The 21,632-nt window shown below is 45.0% G+C and overlaps 1 protein-coding gene across 9 annotated transcripts in view; it reads left to right on the plus strand.

Moving 5' to 3' along the window:
• Positions 1–21,632, plus strand: part of RUFY3 (RUN and FYVE domain containing 3) — a 46,108-nt gene that overhangs the window by 9,018 nt on the left and 15,458 nt on the right. For 6 of the 9 annotated variants that reach the window (XR_008449875.1, XM_054066406.1, XM_054066411.1 and 3 more), the window contains 8 exons: positions 10,034–10,087; positions 15,238–15,411; positions 16,722–16,839; positions 18,512–18,613; positions 19,324–19,447; positions 20,052–20,113; positions 20,926–20,991; positions 21,096–21,165. Coding sequence is in view for 8 of the 9 variants with exons in the window: in XM_054066406.1 (XP_053922381.1) it covers positions 10,034–10,087; positions 15,238–15,411; positions 16,722–16,839; positions 18,512–18,613; positions 19,324–19,447; positions 20,052–20,113; positions 20,926–20,991; positions 21,096–21,165 (770 nt within the window). In the remaining variant the exon portion in view is untranslated. The remainder of the gene's footprint in view (positions 1–10,033; positions 10,088–15,237; positions 15,412–16,721; positions 16,840–18,511; positions 18,614–19,323; positions 19,448–20,051; positions 20,114–20,925; positions 20,992–21,095; positions 21,166–21,632) is intronic. The other 3 variants (XM_054066409.1, XM_054066410.1, XM_054066415.1) reach the window with 1 other exon arrangement.

Raw genomic sequence — 21,632 nt, forward strand, 5'->3', positions numbered from 1 at the left:
GAGTAGCAAGTGCAGGGCGAGCCCAGGGTGCAGTAGCTCAGGCAGCTTCCGATTCCTGTGTTCTTTTGTGCAGCGTGGGCTTGCTCAGACCTTGCTTGGTCTTACTGGTGTGGTTTGGGACTTCAGGGGCTTGGGTTTTTTAGCAGTAGACTCCAGTGTAGGTGGGCTGATTTTTATATGTACGATTTCTTTCTCTTCAGTAGTGACTGCTCTTGACTTGTCATCTTGTCTTTAGTAACTGACCTGAGCAATCCAGGGGTCTCCACAGTATTGCCTGGAAAACCTCTCAGTCACACTGCCAAAGGGGTCTTTACATCCTTGTTTGTGGAGGTCTCTTTTCTCTCTGCCTTCTCGCCTCAAGCAAACTCTCAGGGAAGGTAGGCTCACATTAATCGAGTAGTACATAGACCCAGTCTATAATAGAGCTCTTCTGGATTGCCTTTCTCAGATGGGCTGAATATGCGTCCAGATTGCACTCGTGCATGCCTGTGTAAACAATGCAAACACCAGTAGTAGATTAACCCTTCCTCAAAACCCAAGTAATTGTTTTTAAAGCTGTAAGTGTAGTCACTCTTGCAGTGATTAGAAAGGGTTAGAAAATACTACTTGCTCATTGCATTGCCATATTATATAATTCCTATGTCAAAAAAATAATTCAAAAAAGACAAAAGCTATATTGTACAGACTTTTATGGAGCTGTTTATCTGTTCGTAAATTAAGGTTGTTTGTTGGGAGGCAGAAAGACCAGTTGTTTTGGGTGGGGGTTTTGGACCTGGGTCCTATTTTAGGCAAAGACAGAAGGTCAGGAAGAAGTGTTGATAATGGAAAAGCTGACCCAGCTTTATTCCTGGCATTGGATCTGGTGCCACTGCATCAGCACTGCTGCGGTGCTGCGGTGTGCGCGGGCTGAGGGATGGGGTGCTGGGGCTTGCAGGCACCGAGTGCTTGTCTGAGAGGAGGAGCAGAGGACCTAGGAGGTGAGGTCCGTGTGTCCTGCAGTCCTCCATAAACCTGAATGGTGGGGAGGAAGGAGGAGGGAAGAAGAAAAGACTCTAGAGTTCTGCCAAAGGCATTAGAGAATGTTGTGGGTTTTTTCCTTAAACATTGATTGCGATAGCAAATGCAACAGCTTGCTGAAGTAAGGGTTTGGAGCCTCCAGTTTTGGTGCCTCGGCTCTTGCTGCTTTCACAGAGTTTTGTACCACTGGCTCCTCTTCCATCAGTGATCTCCTCTTCCCCACAGGCAGTCATCCTGCCTGCCTTCCTCCTCCTCACTGCTGCCGTCATGCTGAGGAGGAGCAGAAACTGTGCTCCTGGCCTGGCAGCATCAATGTCTGCACCTATCCTGGCATCCCAGAACTGGGAGGTCAGAAAAGAAAGTGAAGGGTCAAGAACAGAGCAGGACGTGGAATGGGAAAGGTTAAAATGTGGTGGGAAAATAAGGTTTTAGGTGGAGAATTCTGACTGCCACAACTTGTGCTGGATTGCTGTCATGGAACGCCCTGGGATGACACAGGGGGGTGAAATGGCGCAGGAGACCAGCGGTCCCAGCTTCTCCCGTCTTGCATTCCCAGCTTCTTCTCTCCTGCATTCCCAGCTCTTTCATGTGAGTTGTCTGACAGGCCTCATGCCTTCGGGCTTTGCTTAGTCCCATCACCTGTGGTGTGGGTTTCCACCTTACTATTTTAAAAGGTGCTTTTCTCTTCTTGTAGTGATACCAAAGGTAGGACAAAAAAAGTAAATTATCTGAGAACCGAATTGTGCTGAACAAGAAGCTGCAGTACTTTTGTTTTTTTCCTTCCAATGGAAGTGGTTTGTTGGTAGTGCTCATATTGTATTATTTCTCTTTTTTTGGTTGATTTTTTTTTTTTTTTTTTAAAGGAGATTACTTAGGAATGACAATATAAAAGTACAACAGGAGGATGAAGCAAGTGATTCCTACCTGCTCTGGTTTCATACCCCTCACCAGTACTCTTAATTCCAGTGGGAATTTTCTGCATCAGCACAAGGGTTTGGATGGCGCCAAGTCTCCGAGCTGGGATGTGAGAGGAGCTCGAGGCAGATTGCTGTGCTTTCCTGTTGTCCTCCAAGAGCTCCCAAAGCAGAGAGGCAGGAGCTGCAGTGGGTGCTCAGCGTTTCTGCCAGCCCTTTCCTTGGGAGTCTGTTTGCTGCTGCCTTCCCTGGAATAATCCCACTTGAGGCCAGTTTGGTGACAGGAGCTGGAGAGACGGGGAGGCAGATCACAATGTGAGGGCATTGGAAATGTTGAACATGTTCACTATCCTCCTGTGGAGGTGATATTTTCTGGTAAAACCAAGCCCGATTTGTGCTTCTTCTGAAGTCAGAGGCAATCCACTATGGGAAACAGGTTCTGATCTGAGATGAAATGGTGTAACTTTGGCGTAATCCCATTCCTGCCACAGAATTGGAGTTTCTAACTCTGAGCAAAACTTCAGTTCCAGGGTAGCAGCAGAAGGATTGATGCGCGAGTGTAGTTACTGAGTGTCTTGCAACTGCCTGTATTCCATATCGCACCTACCCTGGATGCTCTGTTTAACAGTAGAGCAATTAGTTTTATTTTTCAGATGGAACAATTTGGTCTGTATGCAAATAAGCGGATTTTGCAAATCTGCTTGGCTTAGAAAATGAGATTTCTTTTTTTTTAAACAAGCAGTGGTTCTTAATTAGGTAACCAGAGCTTCCCCTGTGCTGTGTGGGTGGCACGGAATGGAACATGCTGCAAAGCTGAGGTTTGCTTGCAGTCTAAATAGGATCACTGAGGCATCTCAAGGGACCGAAGTGTGAAAAACATTGCGATTGCATTTCTGTTGCATGTCCAAGAGTGCGTGTGTGTATGTGGGACTGAACACAGATCTCGGCTTTTGGGAAAGGTGACGGAGTGAAAAACAGCCCCCAACGGTTTTACTGGATGTTAAATTTCTACTTGGAATAATCAGTAATAGTTGTGAGGAGCTTCACCTTAAAGCAGTGGAAACTGTAATTCTCGTGGGATTAACTTGTAATTGAGAACAGGAGGGATCCACGTGATGGCTGCGCGATCTGGATGTACTTGCAACTGTCAAGAATTACAGTGTCCCAAATCTTATTTTTAAATCCTATCTGCACTGAAATGGGCAATTAGTGGTGTGTGTACGACAAGTAATGATGACATTATCTGTTTGGTAGTATCTTTTTTGGTAACTAAGATCAGATTTTTTCCTCTTTTTTGACCTGTAATTCAGATGTTTTAGTTTTAGTCGCATGCTTCCATAAAATGTCCTGAGTAGAACTGGTCTAACTCTCCAGAAGAACCAAATGCTCTTCTCAGTGCTCAAATCCCTCTTGCCCGTTAATCTTCATTCAGTCATCCTTCGGATTCTGCTTTTTCTCTCCATTTTCTGCTCAGGTATTTGGCTGTGTTTTCTTGCATACTTCAGGATGGTTTCAAGAAGCAGCAGGACCCTGTTAGTCATATTTTTGTTTTGCAAATTGGCAGCTTTCTTGGCACCTCGGTTTGCCTGGAGGGGCAAGAGTCTCTGTTTTGGTGGAGGAGCTGCAGAGCCATGCAGTTGTGAGGGGACCGTGTGACACGAGGCCTTATACGCCCTGCTGGGCTCTGCTGCCGGAGCTGTGGTCCTGGTGAAGCCACGTCAGTCTGTAGGGAACGAAGCACACCCAGGCAGGAGCTCTGGAACTTCTCTGGAAATGTGGAATAGGAGAAGTCAAGTGTGGGGAGAGGTGGAATGGCTCCAAGGGTTGTACCTTTCCCATTGCAGGACAGATCTGCTGTGGAAACAGTCCTGAGAGTAGCAGGGACTGCTAATGTGTGGACAGAATCTGTGTGATATTATTCTCTTGTTAGAAGCACACGTGATGCAGAAACCCCTAAAGAAGGGACGTTTGAAGGACCTGGAAATCAGATTGGATAGAAGAAAGGTGAAGTCAATAATCTGCAAGATCATGTGTGTTAGTGGTCATGAATGTTTTGAAGAGCAGTTGGATTGTAGGATCCAGAGACTGTGCCCTACCCTCAGTGCTCATACTGAATCCCACCGCAAGCCAGGCAGCAAGGGAACTGACTGGGAAGACAGACAACCAAAAGGGAGGGGAGGTGGACATGTAAAGAGTTGCTGAGGACACCTAGTATCACGTGGCAGCCCATCAGCTGGTTGGAAGAAATTTGGAGACAGTGACTGAGTGCCCTGTGAGGCAAGGGGAGGCCCATATCACAGGTCCTCTGATTCTGGTTTCTGATTTAAATTTTTGTGAGTATTTTCAATGCTATAATTAAGAAATTACAATCCAGAATTGTTTTCTTTGCTCTCTCAAGCTTGTTCAGTCTAAATGAGGTCAGATCTGGGCAATGTGAGGCAGGTTTAAATTCCCTCAGAGATACTGAATCTAAAGTGTTGCAACATTGCAACCAAGATGGGGGGAGAAGTAATGGTTTTGAGATTTCTGGGGTGTTTTTTGTGCCAACTGTCAAGTGCTGAAGTAGAAGGAGATGTTTCCCATAGTAATTACTCCCTCTAGAAGCAGGCTGATTGTGGAGAAGCATTCCAGGTAACTCCATGCAGCTGTAACATGTGGAAATGCCTGATGGTTGGAATTAATGATCTTAGAGGTCTTCTCCAACCTAAATGATTCTACAATTCCATGGTCATCGTGGGAGACAGTGAGATTGCACTGTTTTATGCCTGTGATGCACCTCTTTACTTGTCCTGTATCCTCATGGACAGTGGGCTTGGAATTCCCAAGTATGTGTTTTTCCTTTTCATGCCCTCCCAGTTTGCTGCAGGTCTCTGACTATTTCTGTTAGCGCAGTGCAAGCTTTAACTGTGTAAAAATGTCCACGGCACAGGAAAACTGGCCGTGTCCGTGACCCTGGTGCTGCCAAGTGAGTGGCAGCACGTGCTAAAACAGGAGTGATGACAGTGGCCTTGAAAACAACAACATCCTGTAACGGCTTTGCACTAAAAATACTGCCGTGACTTGTCACGGTTTGGAGTGAAAGCCCGAAGAGTAGATGGTGTAGAGCAGCTCAGGGCAGCTGAGTGCCGGGTAGGGATGCGTGAACTTGGAGAGCAAAGGCTGTAGGTGTGGGGCAGAGTGGGCACACGGTGCGGTCAGAGGGAAGAACCAGAGCCAGCCCTTACCGGCAGGAAGCGGCTGGTGCCTGGGTCAGCAGAGCCCAGCGGCAGGTGGACGAGGAGAGCAGAGGCTCCCCAGCAGCAGCAGCACTCTGGCTTCTCTGGTTTGGTCTCCTGCTTGGCATGGAGAGCTGGGATGGACAGGCAGGCCTCTGGTGGGGCAGCAGTTCTGGCACTGGAGAAGGCATGTGTGTTAAGTGGTTTTAGCTCCAGCCTTCCTGTTTGGAAACAGCCTTCCCAGGCAGAAGTTACGCGATGAAATTAATGGACTTTATTTTTTTTTATGCAAGGCTCTCTGTACATATGTATTTAGAGATGGGGTTTCTATGTAGTCGGTTCCTAACACTGTTTTTTCTTAAGCTGCTTGAAGTTCAGAGTAGATTGCTCCTGGCGTTCGAGGGTGCAGCCTGTCCGGTTGCTTCCTCAGTATTTGGACTGCGAGGTGTTTGAACTTGATGGTGCAACTACTGGTCCCTTTTCTTTGATGACCTCTCACAATCCACCTGTTTTGCAAATCTTAACTGAAGAAATTCCTAACATACCTTCAATGAGATTAACAGCATCTGCTTAATCTTCTTTCTTGGCCACTTAATTTTTTTCTTATTAGTTATATTACTTATCATTCCTAAGGCAACAAATATGAGGTAATGTGATTTAAATAAATATAATAATTTGACTGTATGTCTCTGTTTCATGATAAAAGTGGTGTTTGTCCACAGAGTGAAGGAGAATGTGCTAGTCTTAATGGAAAAAAGCAATGTGAATACAGGCCTGGAGTGCTTGGATAACAGGACCATGTTGAGTAAAGAAGAGTGATGGGGAGAAAGCTGCCTTTGTTCCTTGATGTTTTTGCTGTGTTCAGTATTTACCTCCTCTACTGTTGTAGGCAAACTTAAAATTAGCCCTTATCGGTGAAAGAAGGTGAGAACCCTGATGTGTGTATTGGTTTCTTCAGCAGAGTTAATGCTTTCTGTAAGCCCCTGCACAGCCAGTATCCCATTTGTGCCAGCCTTTCTGAGCAGCTGAAGCAGCTCAACGGACATGTGCAGAGTGCTTTCTGTAGCTTGGTTTTCACTTCCCAAAATTGGTGCCGGGGTTTTTTTGGGTTATTTTACTGACTTCTCAGCTTCATCTTATGCCTTTACTAAGGACTTCTGCTCTTAAAAAAAGAAACTAACCAAACCCAACCAGATCCTGTCTGATTTAGTCTTGGGAGGCACTGGATTCTCATGTGGTGCTTGGAAACTGTTAAAAGAATGTGTGGGTTTACTGCTTTGTTGTGAGCGTCTGTCTTCAGACATGAAAAAATGCTGTATGAGTAGTTTGGAGCCTTCCATCCTCCTGGTTGCACTCACACGGTATTTGCTAATGGAGGTAAGAAGGATGTGGGTGGAAAACTGATGGCCAAGAAAGTAGTTTGTGTCAAAACTTAGCTTTCTGCTGCCTGGCGTACAGCAAACTGGGAGATCTACTGGTAAGCGGTACCAGGAATAAGCCAAGATGCTGTGTTTGAGGTGATCGCGTTCATCGCACATCATACCTCGATGAATATATCCTGTGTCAGCAGCTTGACAGCAATACAGAAGGTTGGCACTGCTCTGGTCTCTGGAACTTCCCAGCATTTACTAAAGGCCTCATTTGGTGCTTGTTTAGGTTTATTTAGAGTATCACAGGGACATTTGGGAACTTCCACTGGATTCTGCTCATGAGACCTGTTCAAAACCCTGTGACAAGAATCAGATGCTGGTTTATCCCTGTCCTGCCCATAGTGTGAGGAGCCACGATCTCGGCTTCACCTTTCCATACTCAGTTTTTGTGTATTTTCCCATCATTGGGTACTGATGTGGCAGCTCACTGCTGAGCCTTTGGACTTGGGATTTTTCCCAACCGTGTCTGGAGCTGCTGGGAGGTGTGGGAGCATTGTGTTGCAGTGCGCAGTTGGATGGGAATCTGGAGATATAGGGGTAGCTTGAGATATTTGTTAAGGTTTCTATTCCCAGTCCTGTGTTAGGCTAATAAAGTCAAAATAAAATATGAAGCACTCTTTCTGTTTAATAGCAGCATGAAATCATTTTTAAAAGCTTTTATTTGCATGGGAAGGCGTATCCACTGGCAATATCCCTTATTCCTGCATGAGTGGTTCCAGATTTCAGTGTAACTGTTAGGTATTGGCTACGTCTATGAGAAATACTATCCCAGAAATGAAAATACGAGCAAATGGAGGAAGATAAAGTTTGGAGGGAAAGCTTGTGTTAGTTCTCTCACCATAGGTAACCATTCGCTCTCCATTAACCTTCACCTCTTCTGAAATGTTCTTATTAGTGGAATGAAGTCATAGCGTAGCAGGGCTACTTCTTCATATACATTAGTATCCCCGCTCATTAAAGCGGTTTTGCATTTTAATTGTTAGCAAAGGATTGAATATCCTGGTAAACCTCATTTGCCATTGGATTTGGAAGGCTTTATGGTTGGCAGTGAGAGCACTTGAACTCGCGCTGCTCCTGAGCAGCTGTGGTCCCTCTGCTGAGGCGTTTGAGGGTTTCTTGCCCCAGTGCTGAACTGGGTGAATTGGCCAACGCTACGTCTGATTTGCTGCTGGTTGGAGCAGTGGAAAACACAGCCCCTGTGTCAGCAAAGCAGAGAGGAACCTCAGAACCTCAATGTAAAAATAACAGCTAGGGTTTTCATTATGAGTATTCTAGTGATGAGTACTCTGGTTTCTTTGTCAAGAACTTGCTCCTGTATTTATTCCAGCGGGACACTCAATTCTGTAGTGCTCATCTTCTTGGTAATGTGGCTGAAGGAGGTGGTTGGTTTTTGAAGGCTGAAAAGTCTTGGTCATCCTGTTCTCTGAACTTGGGCCCCACCAGTTGCAGGCTTTAGTATTTTCCCTAATAACCCGAAGTATTGAGTTTCTCTCATTGATACCGTGGTAAGGAACTGGGAAACAAAATTGAGCTGCGGAGTTTTGTGGTATTTACACACATGCATGGTGTTTCTCAATGGAAATTCCAGACAAGTGGGGAAATGGTATAGTCTAAAAGAAGAAATGAAATGTCTGTGAACCACAGTTACGTGCATGAAGAAATGAACAAAAAGATGAAAGAGTGCAAATTAGTTACATGCTTTTGCTCTTGTATCTGTACAAATCCCCAGGTGCCTTTCTGCCAGCATAAATTCACACATTTCTCACTAGAAAGAGGGTAAGGTTATTGCCTGTAGGGATATAATGAAACACAACATTTGTGACCCCACTGGGCGTTTGACTGTGAGCTCTGGGTGAATCACTCACTCACTAAGGGTTAAGGAAACCACAACAGCACTGGACAAACGAGCACCTGTGTTTTAACAAATATAAATGTGAAAGGGGTGGAAGTGCCCTATGAGTCCTGGACTCCAGTTTGCAGCACCGAAGATGAGGGTGCAGTGGGGTCCAGGAAGGCACCAGGGATGTGGCAGTCTGCAAAAGAGCTCCTGGGCCTGCAGAAAGCTGCGACACCGGTAATAATAGACCAAAATAAGCCCAGCAGTGGGGAAGCTGGTGGGAGAGGAGCATCACCAGTGCTTTGGGCTTGCAGTAGCAGGGAATTCCTCAAAAGAATCCGTGTGAGAAGTGGGTGATCCTGATGGTGTCCCTCCCTCTACAGCCCTACAAGGAGGGGAGAAATCCCTGCGGAACCGACAGTGGTTGTTGGTTTAACCTGGGTATGTGAACAGGACGCAGTGATTGGGGCGTTGGGCTGTTCTAAGCATTGCATCAGTGCTCTGCCGTAGGGGAGAAGTGAACAAGTGGCGTATGAAGAAAACTGATCCCAAAAAAGTCAGCTTTAGGAGTCAGGTGGATTATTGTTTTCACTGATATTTAGCCTTTATTTTCCGTTATTTAAATACAGTGCTGGTATCTGTGTGCTGTCCGGCCTGGCTCTGGTGGTGGAGGTGGGTGATAGCTTTCCCCTGGGAGGGAGGAGGACCTCACAGACGGTGTACTTTGCTCAGGACTTTGGCACTGTGGGGCTGTGCAGGCAACAGAACCTTTCTCTGGCTTTGGACGCTCCACCGATAGCAGGTAGTGCTGGGGAAAGCGGGCACTTAAGTATGGGAGCTGGAAATCTCACAGGGTCCTGACCTTCCAGAGCTCTGTCAGGCTCGGTTTGCTGGGTTTGAAAGCAGGGAATTAGTGGCTGTGCTGGAACTGGTTTCCCTTCCCCTGCCTGCTCCTTTCCCGGTTACCCAGCTCCTCCTGTGGCTGCCAGCTGGCCACAGGCTCCCAGCGGGGAGCCAGGCTGTAGTGGTCTCATCAACAACGCTATGAGACCTGTGATCGCATCCAAGCTCTGTTGGATCACCCCTGCGAGGCTTCTCATTTGGAGGGACAGTCTTAACGGAGTTACGGCTCTGTATGACCTTGTTTACAACATCCTCAGCGTGTCCTGTTCTCAGTGTGCTTCCTTTCCATGGGGGGCTGTGTTTCTCTGTTATCTGGGGGGCCGGGTACGAGGAAACAACCAAATGCTGACACTGCGTACATGTAAGAAGTTATCAGTGCTTTGATTTTGCAAACAAAATAATGCTTTTCTTGCTTTCCTTTTTAGGATGTGCTTTACAAAAACCTTGCTTGTGTTAATGCAGAAAGAAGCAAAGCTTCTAAAGCTTTCTTGGAGCCTGCCTTAATTTAACTCACGGAAAAACTGCTTTGCTGCCTTGCTTTCTGCAGACTAGTAAACCCCTCTGACTTGCAAACCCCTGCCCCTGTGAATGGTTCTGTTTTATGCAATCTACCTTTCTGTTACCCTTTTCTTATACCTTGATTTTGAATCTTTCCTTTAGATCATGGCTTGCATGACATTTTTCTTTCTTTTCCTTTCTTTTTTGCTGTTTGCAAAGACTCTTGGGAGGATTTGACTGATGTGGTGGAGCAATTGCGTGATGATACTGAAGGTGCGTGCCACACCAACATCTTTCCAGCTATTGTTTCTGCTAATGAATGGCTTTTGACTGATTACTTTGAGCGCGAGTGCAAAATAATTTTCCTTTCCAGTGCCAGTAGCCAGGGCTTTCTGAACGTGCTTGTCTGGTTGAGCCAGGCTGGCAGCAGAACCTGCTGTGCCAGTTACGCTCTGTGGGGACGTTGGGTTCTGCTGTTGGCCGTGAAAGAAATTGCCTTTTATCACTGTTTTTGTATGTGTGTTACTCTTGTAATTGTATTAATCAACGTGTAAAATGGGTATTGTGAAGGCTTTTCTGAATTTATGAGCCCCTTTGTGGGTTCCATGTCATCAGCTTTGGTTTCTAAGTTCTTACTGATCTTGTTCTTGAAAAATACGTGCATGCAATGGTGTTTAGAAAAATGATGTTTAAATTTGGGGGTATTTTGACTTGAAGGGGAGGTAGAAAAAGTAAATTATCGAAGGGCTCAGTCATTTATATGAAATAATCAAGGTAGTTATTTTCCAGAGCCTTAACACTGCTTAAATGGTTGCAGCAATATATGGAAGATAAAGTTTAAAAACTGTTTCAGGAAGCACCCCAAAGCTTCAGATTTTGTGATTTATTTCTGTTTATCAACTCAAGGCTTTGCCAAAGTGACTCTAAAGCTCATGTTGCAAGTTTAGATTAGAACTTGTGAAGTACTAAATCAATTTTTTTTTATATAGTGCTTCTTCCTTGATTTTTAAAAATGATGCAGGAGTTAAATACTTGAATTCCCAATTCAGCATGCGCTCAAGTATGATCATGATTTGAAGACTAAACACAACTGTTGATGTGGGGGATGGCAGTGTGTGCAGCACAGAGCACTCCCTTCACAGGGAAGGGAAGGAGAGGGGAATTGGTTTTTTGTGGCTGAGGAGTCCAAGTACTCACGGCTAGGAAGAACGTGGATTCCAGGGTAGAAGGATGGCTGGGAGATTTATCTACACAGGCCAAATTATTTTAAATTACAATCTCAAATCAGAAGCTAAAGCTACTGTTGTCAATATCTGGAAGTTTTATGAGTGTAAGCCTTGTGCCCACGCTGAGGATCCCAAGGGCAGGCAATGTGGTAAAGCAAAATGGTGAAATTCAGCGAGGTGTGTTTATTATAGATCCAGAGTTATGAACAGTCATTTAGAAACTCAGGTGGTGTAAACCTTTTAAAAGATATATTGTGTACAGGAATTAGTGTAGATGGATCAACTGCACCCATACCTTGCTGGTTGTGTTCCATGGGTGATGTCTGTCTGGAATGCTGTGCGTGGGCAGCACAGCATGGGAGAGGGGCTCTGTGCCGGCACAGCGGCCAGTTCTGCCTCCCCAGCAGCTCCAGTCCAAATCTGAGGTAGTCTTTAAGGAGGGGCAAAAAAAGAGTTTGGCCTTGCTTTTCCATTAAACTACCAATTTTTTGCATTAGTTTTGTTAAGGTGGGATATGTTTGAAACATGTGTCTGGTCTGGCTTCACTTGGGTTGATTTTCCTCACCACCCTGTTTGGGTTTTTTGGCATTCTTGCATGCCCAGAGTGTGGGAACACTGTTCTCCTTGGCCATCAATCAGGAAATGATGGAGGCCTGATGTGGAGTGTGCCTTCCCCCTCAAAAGCCAGCTGGACATCATAGCAAGAACAAATGAAGCAGCCTGTTCAAGTCAGGGAGAATGTTTCCTCTGCTAGGAACTCAGATTTCATTTTTGTGAGATGGTGTTAGTCCAGCCACATTCCAGTTTATCCAGAAGCGTCCAGACTGAGTTTTGGATACAGAAGCAAATAAGTAAGTAGAACAAAACCTCTTTCTGCAGAAACAGAGCAGCCTCTGCTTTTCCCTTGTTAATAGTCACATCATTGTTATTTTCATCGCTGCATGATACACAAAATGCGCATCACCTTGTCCCTACCATGGTGGATCCGTGCATTGCTGGAAGGCAGGTGAGGCGTTCGGATGTAAGGGAGTGTCAGGAGTGCTTCAATGGAAAACCAAGGAGCTTAAATACGTAATGATGTTGAACTCCCTGTTCCTTTTTGCAGCATTAAAATAGCTGTAGTTTGCTGCGGCTCATTTGCTCTTAAGGACCTGAGGCTGACAGAGGAGAGTGACATGGATTATTCCAATAAAAATGCGCATTGTGTTGCAGCTTTTTGACTCTATTGATAATTTGTGGAGGGAGAGCTTCAGCTTGGAGAAATTTTCTCACCTTCTGCATGGTGTGGGGTGGCAGAACAGCAGCGAAGGACAAGGCAGTTGATGTGATAGAAGCCCTTAATTTATCTGGGGATTTGCTTTCCATGTTTATGGGGAATTATACATGTGTTCATGATTTCATGGTCTGAGCAACTGGAACTGATGTCCTTCTTAATGCGAACTGGCTTAACTGAACCTTAGTGCTCTGTCAATGGCTGGTTTGCTTTGAGAGCCTGTGTTTCACCACGACTGTGTCTCAGTTAACCTGAATGCAGTACGAACTGCCTGCAAGATGCTGCTTCTTGTCCATGCCCAGAAGCAGCCTGTCTAAATTTCAGATGGCTTTAAGTTCATATCAGATGGATTCAGGACATGGAGAACCTTGCTCAAATGCAAAGTAATAGGCATTACTTGGAGCAGATTTCTTCATCTACAGCGTTTCATGACTCCCTGATTCAAGTTGTAGGATTTTTATATAGCAAAAGCATCTGGAGAATTTAAGACTATTTCAATAGAAATGCACAACACATTAAAAGCGAAGCTTAAGGGCTAAGATTTTGTATTTTAAGTTTTACGACAGGGCATGTGTAGTAAAACACGGAGATGTTTGAGTGTAGAGGAGAAAGAGAAAGCCGGAGCAGGTGTTGTCTCGGGGAATCTCAGTTGCATGTCAGGGTCAGACTGTCAAAGCAGAAACTGTTGAGGGGAACTTAAAGCCAGCCACGCAGTCTTACCGTGTAAAAGTCATCCTGGCTTCCTTACCCTCTGCTTTTAGGCTCTGTTTTAAAGGTGTATCTGTTGCAGCACGTGTAACCAAGGCATAAGTTACTTGGGATTTAATTTTTGAAATACACCTTTGGGATTTTGTCCAGTTTTCCACTCTATAGCAGTTACTGGGTTCGCAAGGTGGGAGTCCCAGATAAGCTGGATATGCGGAGCACCATCATTCACAACAGATGAATGCAGCAGAAACCTTTAATTTGTTCATGTGGTGAAAACTTTTTCAGTTCTTTAGAGTATGACTGCATGTTTTAGTCTTGAAATAAAACATAGCCCTACTTGTTCTCTTTTCCGAAGCACTTTCATCAGATGTTCATGAGCTCTTAAAAGCGTCGAACGAATCTAGTTGGCTTGAACATGCTTTGTACCCCCTACTATCAGTCTTGTTTGTTTGTGTTTTTTTGATTATTTACTGAATCACAGCATCATTAAGGTTGGAAAAGACAGATCATTGAGTCCAACAGTAGACCCAGCACTGCCAACTTCACTGCTAAACCATGTCCCTAGCACCACATCTACAAGTCTTTTAAATACCTCTGGGGATGGAGACTCCACCACTGGGCAGCCTCTTCCTGTGCTTGACAGCCCTTTCAATGAAGGAGTATTTCCTAATATCTAATGTAAACCTCCTCTGGTACAACTTGAGGCCATCTCCTCTGGTTCTGTTGCTTTTTACATGAGAGAAGAGCCCAGCACCGATCTCACCACAGCCTCCGTTCTGGGAGCTGTAGAGAGCAATGAGGTCTTCCTGTAGCCTCCTCCAGATTAAAATTAGGGTGCTCTTGACCCCAGTGGACACACAGCAGTCACAGACCTTTGAAACTCAGGGAAAACCATGTGCCTTGCATCAAATAGCACACGGTACCACTGACCTCAACGTAGGTCTGGGTTGAGGCAGCAGCTCTTGATGCTCTTCACAAACATGCATGGTATGCTTGGAGCAGATAATGAAGAAGTCTCTGTCTTCTCTATCCCAGGGCAATGGTAGAGTCTCCTTCCCTGGAGGGGTTGAAAAAATGTGTGGCTGTGGCTCTTGGGGACATGGTTTAGCAGGCACGGTGGGGTTGGATGAGGGTTGGACTGGAAGAACTGAGATGTCTTTTCCAACCTTAATGATTCTGTGATCTTCCTGTGTCTCATTGTTCTCCTCACAGGAAGGAAGCTGTGCTTATTAACAAGGTTTAAGTCAAGTCTTAAAACTTTCAGATGAGTTCAGGAGACAAAGACTCAGCTTTTCGAGAGACTCTAATCTCCCTGCTGAGATCAGACTTTGCATCATGAAACTGAAGCAAAACCCATTTCTGGGACAGTCGTTATCTGCGGTGAAAGCAAATGCTGTAGTGGTGTTCATATACACGTACAGGGTGACTGCGATGGGTGCTGTTGGTGGCGTTCATCAGTCGGACACAGAAGAAAATAGGCAGGAGTACTAAGAGTTTTTAGTTGTGTATACAAAAATGAGTTGTTCCAATTGATTGTGTGGAACGGTTTGGGTTGGGAGGGACTTGAAAGCCCATCCAGTTCCAACCCACCTCCCACTGGATCAGGAGTCTTAAAGCCCCACCCAGCCTGGTCTTGAACACCTCTCGGGATAGGGCAGCCACGACTTCTCTGGGCAGCCTGGGCCAGGGCCTCACAGTTACATCCAGGTTTAAAAATAAGAGTAATGAGAAGATTTAAGATAGAGAGGCATATGGATCTGTTAAGTGTGGGAGGATTTGTGGTTACCTTTAGACAGAAGAACAAGTCACAAGTAGAGGATTCTTACTGGTTTGTAGTTACTGGGCGTAGCTGAGGATTTGAGTTGGAGCAAGTGATTGTCATAGCATTAAGTAACTCGTTGTCAAGATGTAAGGCACGATGTTAACAGCTGTCCTCAAAATTTTCTTCCTCCAAAATTTAAAGCTTTTGTAGTTATTTGAAGTATTGAGGCACCCTTAATGTGATACGTCACCTCTTCCCGTATCATTGTGTCTTCAGCAGTAAAATGCTAAGTAATTGTGATTGTTCTTGACATAAGGCCTGGGGAGTGCCTCACATGGAACTGCCCCTAAAAGTGCCTTCAGAGATGAGGGACAAAGATGGAGAGGTGGGGTATCTTGTTGTATTAATAGTAGGTTTTGTTACTCAATGATATTTTTCTTCCTTTCTTTAATAGATCCTAATTATCTCATGGCTAATGAACGCATGAACCTGATGAACATGGCGAAACTGAGTATCAAGGGGCTGATTGAATCGGCTCTGAATCTGGGCAGGACGCTGGACTCTGACTATGCACCTCTTCAGCAGTTCTTCGTTGTGATGGAACACTGCCTTAAACACGGCTTGAAAGGTAACTTTGTGCAAGAGGAGTTGTCCCGGTCTGTTTGTCATCGCCTAGGAGTGAAAAAGAGCACTCTTGTTTTAAAAGTCTGGTTTTGTAATCTGCAGTGTACTAAAGAGGGGCTGAGCAGGGTCATGCCAGGATCAGCTTAGGCTTCACAGCCCACAGGAAGGGAAAAATCTGTTGAAGGTTTAACACTGCAGGTGACAAGTGCAGTTCTGCAGGTGCTTGCCATTTTTAAAACAGCTTTTCAGGTGACTTGGGTATAACTAAGTGATTTGGGACAAAATTAGCTCCTAGCAAACTCATGACTCCCTTTGTTTCTGTGCTTCCTTATCCTTTAGGAACACAGCAGTCCTCTTGCTGGACGAGGAAGTACAACATGGCAGTCCTCTCTCAGTAATTCTGTCAAAACTGAGGGGTTTGGCTGTGTGCAGCTCATGCCTTGCAAGGTGCTCTCTAAAGCAGCAGGCAGAGCATACACGGAATGCTGTGATAGTCACAACTGAACCTGCCTGGTGCCAGAGCGCTTCTCTTGGTGTGGTAGTAGATGAGCTGAAAAGCAGAGGCTACCGAGTGCCCTGTCAGCACCCATACATACATCCCGTGCTGCTTCTTTCATAGTTGTGTTCAGCTTTGCACATGGGAGGTGGGGTTTGCATGCTGGTTACGGTCACGTTGTGTGAGGGAGAAGGGTTGATATTCCTCATCTGTTTTCCCCGCTCGCCAGTGTCCCTACTGCTAGTTTTAAGTTTGACACTAATGGGCTTCTCGGTCTTCTCACTGCTGCTGGGAAGTAGCAGTAAGAACTGTGGGAGAAGAAAATTGAATGTCCAGCTTTAGTACATCAGGGTCACTAGAAAGCATTTCTGAAGGAGGAGAGGATGCAGAGAAAAGCCCTGAGCAGCTCTGAAGACAGAGCAGGTTGACAGTGATGCGGTCCTCTCCCACGCAGTGCTCAGTGATGGTCGGTTACATATCAAGTGTCACTTAAGGACAGTGACGGCATCCTAGTATGGATTTTAACCTCTGGCAGTGAATCCGAGTTGCTGGTGATCACTGAATGTTGTTGGTTTGGCGTATTTGGGATGTAGGGAATATTTTCTGGTCTCTGTCTCAAGCTTCTGTTACTTAATTTGAATTCTTATAATTTCCAGGCTCGGGCATAAACTGTTGTCTTTTACCCTTGCCCAGCAGCAGTCCCAGAAGAATCTTTCTGGCAATTTCTGTCTTTTGTTCATTCACTTCTGACCAGGCTTGAGAATTTATTTAGTCAGCAGAGGTCTAACAGGCTCATTTCATGTCTTTTTATTTTCTAGGCAAAAAGACTTTTCTTGGGCAAAATAAATCATTTTGGGGACCTCTTGAACTTGTAGAAAAACTTGTTCCTGAAGCTGCAGAGATTACAGCGAGCGTTAAGGATCTCCCGGGGCTGAAGTAAGTACAGCCTTCTACTGCACGAGTACATAATAAGTTCTTATTTCAAGAACAATCCTGAACAAGAGGCAGAAGGGCAAACATAAGCTTCAGTAGTATGTCTGCCACCTTATGTGGGTAAAAATGGATCATGACTCTCTTAGCTTTAACCAAGGAACTGGAGGAGAGGAGGACAGGATATATTGTCTTTGTTAAGCGCATGAGGTGTTATGACCAATACTGTGTTTATTGCTAGCACTTACTGAGTGATGCTGTGTTTGGGAATGGGAACAGCCTATGCTGGCGCTTCCTAAGTCAGGCTGAAGAGGAAGGGAGCTGGGAGGAAGGTGGTTACAGATTAAATGATTTTGAGGCTGGAAGAGGTACTTTTAAATAAATTCAGGTCATCTTGTAAAGTTGATGTAAAAGGAAGGCTCAATCACAAGCATGGAGAAGATGCTGGCGTGTGTTAGAGGGGAGAAAAAAAACACTTAAAGCATATATTGCTTTCAGAAATTTCAGACATCATCATCATGATTTTCAGACATCATCTTCAGATTTCGTAAAAAGATACTGTTGGAGACTTTCAGCCTGTGGAAGAGAAAAAAGGTGTAAGGAAGTTTTTGTATGAGTAGCAGGACTAAGGATTATATCCTTTTTGCTGAAAGAGGAGGTGAATAGATTCAATAACAGTTCATTTCAGGTTATTTCAGGGATGGAGAAGTGCTTTCCCTGGAGATTGCTGTAGGATTCCACCTGGAACAGCGTACAGGGCCAGCATGGAGTGCTACAGTGTTGTAGAGCTCCTGTAGCCTGAGAATATTGAAACATTAAATCAAAATAAAGAACAGGTTTAGAACAAGTTTCTAAATCGCAGTCTGGTGTCTGTACCAACCCTTGGGAAGTACCACGTTGTGCAGTGGTGAGGTCACGAATGGGGAGTGATGAAGATGCCTTTCACGGGTGGCTGCTGCTTACGCTAGGTCAGGTTAGACAATAAAGTGCCCCATGTGTTGTTTGGGATAAGGCAGCTGGTTGGCTGCTGGAGATGGAAAAGGAATTGCCTTCTAATCAGAACAGTGCTCGACACGGGAGATTTCCACCTTCCTTCGGAGCATCTGGTGCTGGCTCCTGGCCACCATGCTGGGGCAGGTGAGCAGGGCTGTGGGGCAGAGTTATCGGTTATCATCTCTTTAAAGCTGTGTGCTTCGGCTTGCTGGGAGAAACAGAGGGGGAAGGACTGGGACCGTGACCCGTTGCATCCTGTGGGTTTGCTGTTGATCAAAGTAGTAGAAGAGAGCAGTGCGAAATTGGCATTTTCACTTGTCTGTGTGGATTCTCGCTCAACTTAGCAGCTCCCCGAGGGAGTGGTGCTTGGGTGTCCGTGCTGAAGTACACTTCTTTGCCTCACACAAAACTGATCTTGAGTGAGAAGGTGATGTGGTGAAGCAGCCGATATCCATCTATGTAGGAGCATCCAGCAGGGCTGAAGTCAGGGAAATATTTTTAGCATAACTACAAAAACCAGTGGTTGCTTAGATAAACTTATCTGTAGCTATTGGCACTGAAATACCTTGTTGCCCTCTTCCCCTTAGTGCCAACTCTGAGATGCAGAAACTGTAGATAGGAAAGGGTTGTTAAAGCTGTTTGTGCACTGCAGTGTGTCTGACTGTTCTGTGTTGGGCTGTTGTAGGACACCGGTGGGCAGAGGAAGAGCGTGGCTCCGCTTGGCTCTGATGCAAAAGAAACTTTCAGAGTACATGAAAGCCTTGATCAACAGAAAGGATCTTCTCAGGTGAGCACGGAGCTTGCTCTCGCATTAGATTAGTTTAGCTTGTGCTCTCTTGTAAGATCTTAGCAACCTTTTACAGCCAAATGGTGAAGTGTGTGTGTATTTCTTGATAAACGGTCGTATTTGTGAAATGCAGAGCTTCCTCAGATGGATTAAAATTGCTTCATATTCTTCTGTAATTTAGAAGCAGTTGTTTCTCCACTTTATTGCCTCAAGTGTCCATTAGCATAAGCACAAATTTTGGTTTCAAAAAAGTAATTTGCGTGAAATGTTTGTAAGGGGGGATGCAGCATTGTCTGTCTGCAAGGTTTTGGCCCTGGATGTGTTTCTGACCTTGACTTGGAACTACTCATTTTTCATTCCTCTGTCTCTCTGCTTCCCATTCATAAACCAGACTGATTTTATAGTTTAATTGAAAGTCCATGGATTCAAACTGCTACATCTGCATAAAGCAAGTAGGATTTAATAAATATGTTGGTGTTACTACTCAGAGAAGTCGGTGTTTGTTGGCTCTCCATGTAAATCCATAGCCAGCTTGGGCTTAGAAGGGAGAACTTGGTGTTGTCTGTTTCTGTGGGGACTATGTGCCTCTGCCAGGGTTTCTAAGGCTGACCTTGTGTTCTGTTGTCATATGAGATCCCATGCTAGGTGGCATCATTTTAGTTGGCTGTTAAAGATGTAACACTGGTCTTCTCTCGCTGTGCATCCTGCAGTGAATTTTATGAGCCCAACGCACTGATGATGGAAGAAGAAGGTGCTATCATTGCTGGCCTCCTAGTAGGCTTGAATGTCATCGATGCAAACTTCTGCATGAAGGGAGAAGATCTGGACTCACAGGTACTAAACCCATAAATTGGAAGAAATTAGAGGACTGTGATCGACTGAGATGGAAGTTAGTTTTACTGTATGTCATAGAAGACCAATAAAATGTCTTACTGTGACTGTGGTCTTCAGATCAGAGACTCAGGCTTTGGATTTGCTCTTTGCTGTTACACTTTGCGGTGGTTTGCGTGCACGTCACTGTAGTAAATGAAAAAGGAGGTGAAACCAGGGAAGGACGGCGCCAAAACAAGGGGAGAGGTGGACAGAACTGTTAATTCCCTCACGCTGTGGGATGAGATCATTGTAGCTGCTGAAGAGAAGGAAACGAGCCTGTGTGCACTTGCGTTCCAGCTTGCATGAGCAGTGTATATACGGATATGGGGGTGGTAATCACCTCTCCTTATGGCCTAAGACTTGCTTGCCAACTTGCTGCTTATCCTTGTGTATTTTTGAATATGCCGTGTTTTCATTAATTGTGGTTAAATCGCTGATATATAATGAATCCTTGCTATATTACAGCATGTACTGATATTCAAACTGAACAACTCTCAGCTTTGATGGCTACAGACAGTGTTCAGTCCTAACGTGTTTAATGAAAAATGCAAATTTTTTTTTCTAGGTTGGAGTCATTGATTTCTCAATGTATTTGAAAGATGGGAACAGCACAAAAGGCAGCGAAGGGTGGGTACATGCACAACCATCCTGCTTATTCAAGTGTCCTGGGTGGCCTTGGAGCTGTTACAGTTTAAATTTAAAAGCTGCCGAATTGCTCTTCTGTGATCAACTGTGTTATATATAAACGAGGCACTGGAAATACTGGGAAAAGGAAGATCTCCCAGAAATTTTGTGTGCCTTTGCTTAACTCGCAGGGTGTAGATAAAAATGTTTCAGAAGTGCCCCTCTGCTGAATTGGGTCTGCTGTTCTTCAGAGCCTTTTTGGGAAGCAGCTCGGTAGCCTTCACCAGTGCTGTGGCTACCGGGATAGTGGTTGGGTTTTGGCACTGTAGTGTCGTTTGAAAGCAAACATTCTCCAGTTGGAAAAGACCGTAACTGTAATAACAGCCTGAAGTGTAATAATAGCCTGCTTGTGCCAGCACACGCCGATGGAGCAATGCAGCATTCAGAGCCAGAGGCTGAAAACCACAGTGTAGGGACACTGACACGCAGCCGGTGCTGTGCCATTCCAAGGTTCTCCAAGGGTACTTCTTCCTTCTGAGGAAGTCCTGCTAGTAGGAATTGGGTCTCTCTGCTTATTATCCCTCAGGATCAGGTGTTTTGATAGCAGAGAAGTCAGGGGCCGGTGACTGATTATAAATGCGTGTACTGCAACTTGGTGTTGCTGTTGTGTGTGCATCGCCCAGACTCACTGAGCCCAAGGGTATTGGCGCGCTGGATCCATAGGCCATATCACACGTTCCCTCTTAGACCCTTAGTGGTGTCTTTTCCTTCTTTGAATCCAAGTGGCTGAGCTCAGCAATATTTCCTTCTTCCAGAGATGGCCAGATAACTGCAATCTTGGACCAGAAGAACTACGTAGAAGAGCTCAACAGACATTTGAGGTAAGAAAGGATTCATTTATTCTGTACTATGTAGGATAGCTACGTAGAAAAATGGCTTTTAAGAAAGAAGGTATTACTGTAAGGTGTTTTTTCTCTCCCAACAGCGCTACTGTAAACAACCTACAGGCCAAGGTGGATGCCTTGGAGAAATCCAACACCAAACTGACTGAGGAGGTAAGTGTGATAGAAAATCATCTGGTGGTTTGTCCTTTTCGAAATGGGGATTAAAGAGGGAAGGGAGGGGTTGTGTTCAGATATCTGATGTTAGTGTTGATGAATGTTTTAATGGTGAAACTGGAATAACTGATCTGAATTACACTGGCTGTTGCTGCTAACTAGGCACAGGGGGGAAAAACAACCAAATGTTTGTTGAAACACAAAAGCTGCTGAATACGTTTTTGTCCCCTGAAGTCTTTGAGAGCGTTCTGATGTTTGGCAGATGCCTTAGAGCAAGTTATAAGACGTGTGTGGGTTCAGCTGCCATGCAGCTGATGGAGGTTATGCAATGTCCAAAGGTGACAAGGACATTTTAAAGTGTCTGATTATTTTGACAGGTATAGATGTTTGCTGCAGCGTAAAGACAGTAATTGAAATGTTTCAGTGACTTTCTCTAGCCTGTCACAACTGGAAAGAAATTGTGG

This window comes from Cuculus canorus, chromosome 4 (assembly GCF_017976375.1).
Source record: "Cuculus canorus isolate bCucCan1 chromosome 4, bCucCan1.pri, whole genome shotgun sequence".
NCBI lineage: Eukaryota > Metazoa > Chordata > Aves > Cuculiformes > Cuculidae > Cuculus > Cuculus canorus.